Consider the following 12,163-nt stretch of genomic DNA (forward strand, 5'->3'; position numbering starts at 1 on the left):
CGGGGCAACATCGAATCAGTATAAAAGAATGATGAACGCTATGACACTTGGTGGTAATAGTGCTTAAAAAGTGTTGCAGTTTGGGCAGGGAGGGCAAAATGTCGAAGAGTAAATTATGGCAAGGGAGGCAATGTTCAAGCAAATGAACCATTCATGGAACTCATCATGTACCAATCTTGTCATATCTAGAGCAATAAATGAATGCCCTCAACAAGGAAATGTCTATGATGATGAGCAAGGGCCTGAGCCAAGCCGAACAGCAGAACTACAACGAAATGCTGAAAATGCAGGAATTATAATGGATCAAGGCTCAAGAGCACTTACGGGGCCAGGAAATGATGATGACACTTGAACACCAATCTGCCCAGATGCAGCATGAAGCCGAAATGTGGGGTAAGTAATTACAAATGAACAACGCATTCGACCAGGCATAGGTATCAAAAGAAGCCGAGCAAGCAAGCATCATGAATAGTTCAAGTTCGATGCTCGAAGTTATGATGAGCGATCCTGACCCCAGATTCCAGAATTCCGAGTTCTTGCAGTTTCTCAAAAAAATCCAGAGCAAATAAATAGTCATTGAGGGCAAGCAAATCATCAGCGCAGATCAGGAGAACATGTAAAAGTCCTGGAATCAGGCCGAAAAGCAATATGCCAGCCAGCAAGAAGCGATGGGCCAGTAAATGCATAATGCTGAGGAGAAGTACATGAAGGAAAGTGAGCATATCGCAGAAAGTCTGGAGGAAAACTGGCAACATAAGCTCTAAGATTTCGAAAAATAATATAAAGATCATGAGAATTTCGAAAAGATGCTTGAGGAAAAGTATATGGAAGTCCTAAAGGAAATGAACCTGGACTTGACCGACGCATGGCAGTCTTCAACCGATCTCGAGGAGGAGCTCGTTCATGGAGGTATTCGTGATAATTACGCATTTGCCAAATCCAATCCGTTTCTATAGCACCCCAACCCGAAGAGTTTGGCACTCGAATTCATAAACAAAGGAATGAATAATGAAGCGACTCTGGCGCTTGAAGCAGAGGTGCAAAAGAATTCCGAAGATAGTGAAAGCTGGAGAATCTTAGGCAGAGTTCTTCAAGAGAATGATCAAGATCAGAAATCAATCACCTGCTTTATGAACTCCATTAAATTGAATCCTGAAAATCTGGATTCTCTTCTGTCACTGGGAGTATCCTGCACCAACATCCTCGACGAGGTGAAGGCGATGAATTTCTTAAAGAAGTGGCTCATCTGCAACCCAAAGTATCAAGGGCTCAATGTTGACCCCAACATTATCCCAGAAGGTCAGGCTGATCTCTACACATACAAGATTTAAGACATCAAGAAAATGAATGCGGATCTCATTGCAGTGTTTGAAAATGGACTGCTCAATGGCCCGAAGAATGACCCCGAGCTGTTGGTAACTTTTATTTAAAATAGAATGCTTTGGCCATCTTGTACTTTTTGAGAAGAGATTATGATGGGGCAATTGGTCTGTTCAAGCACGCACTTCAGCTCGATCCTACCAATTACTTGTTGATGAATAAAGTTGGAGCAACCATGGCACATTTAGGAAGGGCTGATGAAGCAATATAATTGTATCACAAGGCTCTTGAAATCCGCCCCAACTATGTGAGAGTGTGGGTAAACCTGGGCATCGCTCATGGCTTTAAAGGAGACTACGAAGAAGCAGCCAGATTTTACCTCAACTCGCTCTCCTTCCGTCCAGATGCAAAACATGTTTGGTCCTATTTGCATAACACGTTCATGAACATGCACAGATATGACTTAATAACAAAAATTGCAGAGCAAAATCCCAATGGTTTCGAGTAGTTCGATATCATCGGCCTGCAGGGACTCCCAAACCCAGAGCTACCCTACAAAATAACAACATAAAGACATATTTTGAATAAATAATCAAGCCAGTGGCTCAATGAGATTGATGATAAGAAATGATTGATAAGATCTGCCATTATTTAACACAGGCTACATCTATATTTAATTAAATATGCCATTGTCAATCTGATGAGGCAGAATATAAGCTCGTAGAATAAGAATAAGATATAATTGGCACATTTGAATACAATCATAATTTAATTTTCAATAATTTTTCATACTGGTTAAGGCTTTGGGGAAACTCGCCTGTAATTTCAATGCTTTTTTTCTCAACAGCGAGTGAGACCTCTGCTTGATGTCCATATGATACCAGAATCTCATTATTCGCAATGCAGATAGCGTCAAAAAACTCCCACTTTCCCTATTCGATTTCTACAACTTGATAGGCTTCTGATTATACCCCTTCCAGAGTGGAGAACAGTTCTATGCTTAGAGTCCTTTCGGTGAGGAGCAACAAAATCGCCCGATCTTCCGAAATCTTCAGGATATCATAGAACTTGCATGACTTGGCATCAAATTTGGCCTGAATTTAAACCTTTTTGCCGGGGTAATCTTCATTTTCGATTTAGCTTGTTGAGAGCCAATGCAGCTCCACAGCTTCCTTGAGGGACAACTCGTCGAAAAGCTTCATCAGCAGCAAGACTTTCCCATTTAAGAGCAGTGCTTCGACCGAATGCATGCCCAGCAAATGCCAAATTGATATAATTTCATGCGGGTTCACCTCGTTATAGACTTTTATTCTTTTTTATTCATCCCCCAAGAGAAAATACTCTTTGCCATCATTGTTGCAATGTTTAATATATTTAGGAATGCCCAAATTCGAGTTTAAGTAAACCGCATTATGGTCGCCTTTGCTTTCAGTTTCGATAAGCAGCCGATGAAAATCCCCAAATTTATCTGAAATTACGCAATGTGTTTTTAGTTCATCTTTTTAGTATAAGTCTATGCACTCTATTTTCTTGACGAACTCTTCTTTCATGATCGGAGCGAGTTCGAGCTGTTATTGGCTTGCTATGTATGCGCAAATATCCTTGAGTGCATAAATAGACACACTTTTGTATAGCGCAATTGCCAAGTAGTTGGAGGAAATAGAAAACTATTCACAGAGAAAAGGCATGAGGGATAAAACCGGAGTCTTATGCTCGAGTGCATATAAAACGTATAGCCTGTTTGAAGGCAAGCGCAACAGCTTCATCAACAGCCTCGATTTATAATAATGTTGATAATTGTAAAAGAAAATCATAGTGGAGAGAATAAACTGATCCTATGGTAATTAACTTAAATCCATATTATTTCGAACGAGCTCTGCCATCGGGATTAATTGGAATTTTACACCCTGATCAATGTTGGTACAGCACCTAGATGGATTTATGATTCTTTGTGCAAGTTAATATTCAAATAAACATGGGTGATTAGTAATTTATGCGCTGGCGGTAAAATATTCCACATTTAATATATATATTCGATGTCTAAAAAGAGAGATATATTGAAACCAAATAAGAAGCAGAAGGAAGCCTGTCCCTTCCTACGGTCATCAGATGAAGAAAATGCTGAAAAGTCAGAGATTGAAGATGACGAGAACGACGAAGTGCCCAACTGGAAGACAAAGGGGATCAAAAAGAAAAAGTAAAAGTATCATGAGAAGATCATGGAACTCAGAAAGGAAGATTTCAGGAGGTTTGGGCTCAGGGTGAGCTGGACTTAAGATGAAGACGCGCAGCTCCTCAAATTGCGTGACGAGTTTAACTTGGGGTGGGTTTAGATGGAAAAGCATTTCCCCGGTCGTACTGACTAGGCCTGCAAAATGAGATACAAGAAGCTCTAGCACAAGACAGATCGCCGATGGAGCAACAGCGAGAGAGACCAGCTGATTGAATTAGTGAAGGAATATGGCTAAAATTGGGAAGCGATAAGCGATAAAATTCCGAGAAAAACTCCGACTCAAATAAAAACATATTACTTCAAGACCTTACCCAAGAGGGGGTGGACAGCCGAAGAAAACTTCAAGCTGATTCAAGCTATGAAGAAGTATGAAAAAGTGTAAGTAGAAAAGGTTTGGGACATCGTGGCATTGGAGTTCCCCGGGAGAAGGCCAGAATTAATTCGATAGCATTATGAGGTCACTTTGGGGAGAATCGCAAAGAAGAAGCTTCGAAGGCAGAAGGAGGAAGGTGATGACTTTGATAACGACCTCTCTGAAGAACTAGCATGATTATGTGGCTATCATATTTGTTTTAAGCAGCATCGAACAAAGTTGTTATAAGTGAGTATTATTAATGAGTAGTATTAATGAATATCAGTATTAAACAATCAAAAACAGATATGTTAGTAGCATACCTATTAAATTAAGTTTCAATATGGTTCATGGTATTTACGCATTTTATTTTTAACATTATATCTCATTTATGCATTTTGCTTGCGTTCGTTATCCTTATCATGTTTTAAAGTTGCAGCTAAAATTATTTAATTGCGGATGAATTTCTGCTGCAATTCTTCGAACTATTTGTACCTTTTTGCGATGTTTAGTCGGAAGTTGCATTGACTGTGCAGTGCTTATTTCTGGAAAGTCGGAAATACTCTTAACTTTTAAGTGCTACGGGGATACTTATAAATATTCGCAGCTGTTTTCTTAGTTGGTCGGATTTATTTCTTCGTGCGGATGACAATCATGAAAGGGTTCACGCCGCTTTTGTTTAAACCTTTGGAAGAATTCAGGCTGTTTCTCATTACCTTCTACTTCTTTGAAGTATCGCTTATATTTTTTTTATCTAGCACATTTGGAGAGATGGTCACTGAATTCAGAAGAGATTTGGCGTTTTAATTTTTCCTTCCCTTGGTATGAGGTCTACTATTAGCACGAGGGCTTGCAAAATCTGTATGTTTGATGTTAAAATTGGAATCCTCGGAATGGTAAAAATTGGTCATCGTATTAAAAATGCATTTTGAAGATGCTTTTTATGGATTGCACTTCGACAAACACTTGAGTTTGGATTTAATCTTACGTTAAGTAGCTGTCTATTTTTAGTTGAGGGAGAGCTTCGATAGATTTTTGCACAAAGTTCTCAAATCAACCATTCGATCATAGCCTTCTTCCTCCTCGAAATCAAGATGGTCTTCATCTTTCATTTTGCGATCAATAAATTTACAATATATCTCGCCTTTATCTATGTTTAATATTAGGATGAAGCTAATAGACGCCAACAAGAAACTGCTCTTAGTGTCTAACAAAGATTAAACCATGATCCTGAAGCTGCCGCTCCTCATACAGTTGGGCGCATCGATAAAATACTAATTTTCAGTGGGATGCTTGCAGTACGAAACAGGTATTGCAGTGTTAGGCCGAGGGAGCACTGCAGTAATCCATGGTATCAATCCAATAACGCAGACTTCAGGTTCAATAACAAAATCAAGCAAATCGAAACCTACTTGAAGCTCATCAGGCTCTGCATTATGAAAAATTTGATGATTGCCGTCTCAGAAGAGAGAATCCTAATTTACGATATTGTTCAAGATCTCAATCTTTGCCATATCGCCACAAGCAATGGCGAATTGTGCACGATCTTGTACAACTATTTTCACCTCAAAATCCTGTATTCGACTTCGGATTGTCTGTTTTCGGAACAGGAAATTCACACCGCAAAGCTTTCCAAGCTACAATTGTTGCAGATCAAAACAGCCCCTATCTACGATTCTTCAGGGACGATTGTGTGTGGCATTTTGGATAATACCATTTTTCTCTACCAGTAATCATAGATCGTCAAGGGATGCTCATTTAATTCGGTCATCGAGTCAGTCATTGCGGCACACACACCGCGCAAGTTTTACATCAAAACTGCCGATGGGGGCCAAGACGATCAGCCTCTCTGGGTGGAAGTAACTCTTGATGGCAAAAAGTATCGAAAGATATGCTAATAGCAGACTCACTCACATCAGGTTCCTGTTCAGGGAAATTAAACTGGGCAAATGCTCGTGATCGACGATAACTTATGGGTCTGGAAAAACTATATGCTGTGCAAAACTGAAATAGATCACGAGCCCAACTTCTTTGGCAACCAACAGCCCATCGAAGAGCCTGTCCCAAAACAAACAGCCTCCGCAGCGAAAGTATAAGGAGAAACATAAATGCAAATGGAATAGCAAGCAGTGGATGCCTAATAAATGCAGTAAGTGAAATAATAGGATTAGTCGGGGATATTGCCAACTCAACAAATCGAAGAAGACACGCAGCCAGTGTAGTAATTAGTTGAACAGAATGATATACATAAATAATGATTAAACAGCTATCAACTTGGTTTATTTCAGAAGATTAAGTAAATTCCAAGAAACAAGTAAAACAGGATAGTCGGGTACAACGCAACAAAGCTTCGATCCCTCGGCACATTCACTCCAATAAACGTTTTAGAGGCTAAATAATTTTACTGTTACAAATCACGCACCATATAACCCCTATCGAGATCAGCACAGCTTTAATTATTGTGTTGTTGACGCTCAGAAGCAGAAGAATCTTAAGAATAAGCAGCACTAAGAATAATGGAAAAATGCAGTAGCCAAGAATCCCTATCGACTGCAAATAAGAGACTTATCCCCCTAAGAGTTTCACGTTGAAACTTACAATTTGGGACCCGACCAAACACCCACACAACAGAACCAGAAGCTGGTTGGAGTCTGCAAACCTATGAGCTAAAGAACTGTACTGTTGATGAAAAACGCGTAAACTAAGGCCATTAAGAAGGGACCCCACAGATCCCAGTTTCTGAGTCGATATGCATTTTAATCCGAACGCGGCAAGAAGACATAAGATATCTTAATGCAGATTGATTTGAATTCTCGAGCCAGGGTCAGCGTTATCCCTTCATCGAGCCTGCTGGGAGGTATCAAGTCGAATTTTTGCATTGTAGTTTTGATCATATGAATATTTCTATTTTACTCTTGGAACTTCTTTTATCTTTCCGCATAGTAGTCATCGACTGACATTATTTCCTAGTTTTGCTCGGGGTTTTCAGAATAGGCGTTAGGCCTTCTGCTCTCATTCGATGAAAATACGGACATTGGGGGCTGTCTTCAATAATGTTTATGTAATTCAAATTTAAATTGCAAACTTGAATTAACTTAGTTTAATATTAAAATGATTCGAGAAGCTTTCATGAATAAGTTATCAAGCTATTCAGTATCTTCGATGACTATTTCTTGGCTTCTATCTTGATCTTTCGCGATTGTTGGCCTATCTTTGGTTCTATGGGCTGTTCCTGTTTCTGTGTCTTTACTCCTGATTCCTCTCATCCGGCTTGCGCTTGCTTAAGTTCCGCTCTATGAGCCTGATAAATCTATCCCCCCCGAAAGCTGCGCGATCTGTTCGTGAAATGAACTCATCGTTGATTTCCTCGAGTGGATCAAACTCGTTGCCTTATTTTAAAGACACATTATGAATGTGATCCATCGGCTGGGTAAAGCAGTATTCAATAACAGAGTTCGATATTTCAAGAGGAGTCAGTTCTCCCTCAATGCAATTATTTTAATTGTAGCTGGCATAAAACTTTTTGCCGATCTCGCTTTGAGCGTAGATTCTTTTGCCAAGCGAGCTGCTAATATTGATGTATAAATTGGCATCGCCTAGCCTGTTTCGATTGCTTTCCTCTTCTGTTAGTTTTTATTGATACCCTCGCATCGCTTCGATTAGTCTTCTTTCCTCCATGAAAGGCAGAATTGCTTCTCCGAGCCAGGAAAACCTCTTCCCGATCAAGTCAACGTAGAAATCGGAAGGGAAAAAATCAATGATGGGCGATTCAATGTTTGACATGTACCACCTCAAGAATTAGGGCAGAGCAACTGAAGTGCCAGGTGGGAGAACTGCCATCAGCTGTTCAAAAGGGCGAAAGGGTATTCCTTTCCGGAAGACAACGGGATCTTCAGCAGGAACGATGATGTCACTAAAAAATGGCGAGTAGTGGAAGGGATAAAACCACTCCCAGCTTTGCACTCCTTGGTAATAGTAGCCACATATCCATTTTAGAGCCTCTATGTAACTCTTACTCAAATTGCTTTTCAGCTCTAAAAATTAAGCCGAAGTGATCTTGAACTTCTCCTGATAGTACTTTTACTTGGCTGAGAATAGCTTATGGTCGAATACCGAGTATTCATCCAGCTTGATCGGCTCCTCTCTTGTGAGCTTGGTATACATGGCTTTATAGGAGCCCAGAGGATCCCTTGGGTCAATATCAAAGTCTTCTTCTTCTTTAGCCTTTGCTTTGCTTTACTCCCCTGACTTCGATTTTTCTCTTTCCTGCTGGTTTCGATTGTTGATCAGTCTTTGCTTGGAGTTATGCTATCTGTTAATCATTTCGGTAATTAGGGATTCCTCCTGCTGGGCCATTAGCTCGATGAAAATCTTGAGGGATGAAAAATTGAGGCTCCCGCAGTTTGTCAAATAGTCAGGCATCACCCCTAAACAATACTCATACACCCTGAGGAGCACATCGATTCCTCCGTCCCTGATTGATAAGTACGGGATGTGGGGCAGGAAGTCATTGCCCACAAAGAAACACAGGAAAACCCAATCGTCGATAATCCTCTCGATATCATAGCCAAACGAAATGGTTGATCTCATGAAGTTTATGTGGATGAACTCTCGGACCATCTGGATTCTAATGAACTGAAATTATACGTTAATTGCAGCAGCATTGATTTATCTGGCAACTCTCGCTTCGTCTTCAATTGAGACTGCTCTCCTGCAATCCATAAAGTAATGGCCCTTCTTTTGGCAATTTGTACAGAATTTATCGTTCGCTGTTATAACCAGTTCCCTGATGACATAGAATTTGGGCTCATGCGTAGCTAGAGCCAGCATGATTAAGTCTGCGTCAGCCCCATAGATGCAGTGACTCTGGCTTGGTTTATAGCCATCGGAAGCTCTCTCCTGTCGAATGAAATCCATGATCTTATGCTCGCCTTCACCCGGGCAATTCGCGTCAGAAAAAACCACTGTCAAATTTTGCCAGCATTTATGGTTTTCTACTCGATCTTTAATGTATGCTCTTAGCCTGAGACAAACATTGCTCAAAAACTCAGTTCCGGGAGTAATGACGTTGGAGTCGAAGCTTTTCTTGGTGGCGTGGTCTTCCAGTTCCTGGGTCCATGCTCCTGCCTGCCGAAAATTCTAAAGAAGGCTTAATTTCTTGTCGTTGCTCAGCCTGGCATCCATAGCTGCTCGAAATCTCCTGGATCTCTGCTGATTCATTTTGGCTCGTGGGGCGACTCCATCTATTGCCATGTACAATACTTTGCGAGGCCGGACAATATTGATGAGTTTGTCGATATAGGAGTAAATGTTATTGCACTGCTCATCGAAGTTTTCAGGAATCTTGATGTTTTATCCTTTGGGGTTAACACTGGGATGAATCAGGCCATTCATGTCAATGTAAAAATTATCGACAGGGGGATTTTAAAGATTGGATGACTATGGGCTGGGCTAGACAGCATCTTTGATTATCTTTGGGTTTCTCGCGCACAGCCATTTGAAGAATACAGGCACTCCCATTTCTGCCTCTTTTAATTATGATTATACTCGTATCTATTTATCGAGACATTATCATGATAAAAGGACAGCCTGCAGGATCAGAGCGCCATTCTGGTTCTCCAATGTTCAGGGCCAAGATATGCTGCCGATTTCACATAATGACAGGATAAGAATACCCAAATTAGTCAATGAGTCAAGTTGTTTATTAAATGATTATTATTGCCTATGAAGATAGTCAAGCGCCTTTCCCTCCAAGCCTCATTAACCAACAGGCTGCTCTGTCCAAAGCCCGACGGCTATGCTTTATAAAAGCACATGCACAACAGAAGGTTCGCTGAATTTCTCCTGACTCCAGAAGAGGAACTCACAAATTCGGATACTCGAACAAGCCGCATCACAACATCCTGTATGCCACTGCTGCGGCTGTATGCACAGTACTCGGCGGCCTCTGGTATTTCTATCTCCAATACCTTTACAAAGTACTTACTAGTCTATAAAGAATGAAAGGATTGTCAGATATAAGTATCGGATCGGCGAAAGGGAACACCCGGCTATCATGCAGCGGGTTCGGGCGAACATTATGTGGCCTTTCGCGGAATATTTAGAGGGCAACATCATGGCGAAGTAGATTCTGGAAACAAAGAATGGAAAAATCGGAAGATTCACCGAAGCCTCCATACGAACCAACCAATTTCGATACTACATCAAGAAAAAGAATAGCCGATTTGACTTCTTGTAACTTGGCGTCATGGATAAGTTCCCATATCCGACCCCTGAGAAATGATTCAACATCTGCATTTTGGTCGAATAGTTGATTATTTATCAGGGCAGGCAGCAAACCTAAACCTATACTCATAGAATGCTTGCGAGCAAGCTCTATTTAAAGTATCAATAATAGCAATATTAAAGAATGAATGATCAAGGCCCTTGCATAAAATTGAGTATGCCAACAACCTCTAACAATTTTGGAAGCCATAACTATCACTCGCTTTCGTTAGAATATAGGGAAGATATAATCAATCAATCAATCAATCAAAATATACGATCAGCTGTAGTTCCTATTCAGGCCTTCCGAATAATAATTTTCATATTATAATAGTGATTAAATAAAATGCATAATATTTTGAATCGATAGATCATGAGCTACTTGAAAACTATACTCAAAACGACAGCGAGAATCACAAATATTAAATCGTATAAAGATTTCGAGGCAGCCTCCAAGGGTTCTTTCATTCTCAATTTTCATGCAACTTGGCATTATCCTTGCAAATTCATGGCTCCTTGGCTGGCCAAAAAGTAAGCAGCGGCAAAGGGAAAATGGAAGCTTCTCCAAGTCAACACAATTTACCCTGAGAATTCCCAACTCGGCTCTTAATTCAACTTGCAAGTAATTCCGACTTTAATATTCTTCAAGGACGGGAAGAAGGTGCATGAAGTTGCGGGAAGGCTAAGTGAAGCAGATCTAGACAAGCATATAAAACTGATTGTATGACTGATTATTAGCCTATCAACTCACAATTAAAAATAGACGATAAAAATGATGTGATTAAATAAAATGCATAATATTTTGAATCGATAGATCATGAGCTACTTGAAAACTCTACTCAAAACGACAGCGAGAATCACAAATATTAAATCGTATAAAGATTTCGAGGCAGCCTCCAAGGGTTCTTTCATTCTCAATTTTCATGCAACTTGGTGTGGTCCTTGCAAAGTCATCGCTCCTTTGCTGGCCAAAAAGTAAACAGCAGCAGACGGAAAATGGAAGCTTCTCAAAGTCGACATCGATGACCCTGAGAATTCCCAACTCGGCTCTTAATTCAACTTGCAAGCAGTCCCGACTTTAATATTCTTCAAGGATGGGAAGAAGGTCCATGAAGTTGTGGGAGGGCTAAAGGAAGCAGATCTAGACAAGCATATAAAACTGATTGTATGACTGATTATTAGCCTATCAGCTCACAATTAAAAATAGACGATAAAATATAATGCATTGTCTATACGGTTGGCTCAGTAGGCATTAATTATTATTGGAAAAATAATTCACAGATTCTCCAAATGCAGACGAATAAGATTATCGTTTCAGAAATCTAATTTGAGCGTTGATTCGCATATACTTTTTCGAGCTCTTGCATGAGAGTGTATTTTAAATTATTATAGTTATTTTGTTCGGCAAAAGGGAAATCAAATTAATCCTATAAAAAAATGGACGACGATTAAGTTGTAAAGCAGCTCATGGCGATGCTGGGCTCGAATAAATAGCTCAAACTGAAATCGATGAGTGGTAAAATTATCAAGCTGTCTTTGGACACACAAAGCGAGAATGTTTCCGTCAGTAATAAATCACAGTTTTGCCAAAACTTTGAGAACGAGCTCAGTCTCTCCAACGTCAGGGCCAATGACCGAGCTGAGTAAGACTGCAAGCAGTTTTAAAAAATTATAGAACAATCGGAAATTTAGCCTTCAAAAACGGGAGGTGAGCATAGTAAAAATGCAGAAAACTTCAAGAAGACTCAGAGAACTCCTGACAAAAAGGATGCATCGCACTCGATCGTAACCGCAGTCCAACCCCAGATGCAAACTGGAGCAGCTGGCTGCACGAACAACCCGCATTCAAATGCTCTTAACCATAAAAAAGTGAGCCTCTCTAACAAAAATAAAATCAGATCCAACCCAACAAATGAAGCTGTTTTGAGCTTCGTGGAAGCCAACCAACGCAAGCCCTTCAATCAGCAAATGAGCTTGGCATATAATAGCAATAC

General features: G+C 40.2%; 1 protein-coding gene and 1 pseudogene across 1 annotated transcript; one reads left to right on the plus strand and one right to left on the minus strand.

Moving 5' to 3' along the window:
- Positions 1–195: 195 nt before the first annotated feature.
- LOC148299281 (peroxisomal targeting signal 1 receptor-like) lies at positions 196–1,828 on the plus strand. Its single transcript, XM_088276236.1, is given in 2 exon segments — positions 196–1,328; positions 1,436–1,828. Coding segments are annotated over 2 exon segments (720 nt in total). The 5' UTR covers positions 196–1,001.
- A 6,441-nt stretch (positions 1,829–8,269) lies between these two features.
- On the minus strand, positions 8,270–9,311 carry LOC148299282 (5'-3' exoribonuclease 2 pseudogene; annotated as a pseudogene).
- Between the last annotated feature and the right edge of the window lie 2,852 nt (positions 9,312–12,163).

This window comes from Brachycentrus maculatus, unplaced genomic scaffold (assembly GCF_059751285.1).
Source record: "Brachycentrus maculatus isolate JH-2025_06_01 unplaced genomic scaffold, ASM5975128v1 h1tg001213l, whole genome shotgun sequence".
Classification (NCBI taxonomy): Eukaryota; Metazoa; Arthropoda; class Insecta; order Trichoptera; family Brachycentridae; genus Brachycentrus; species Brachycentrus maculatus.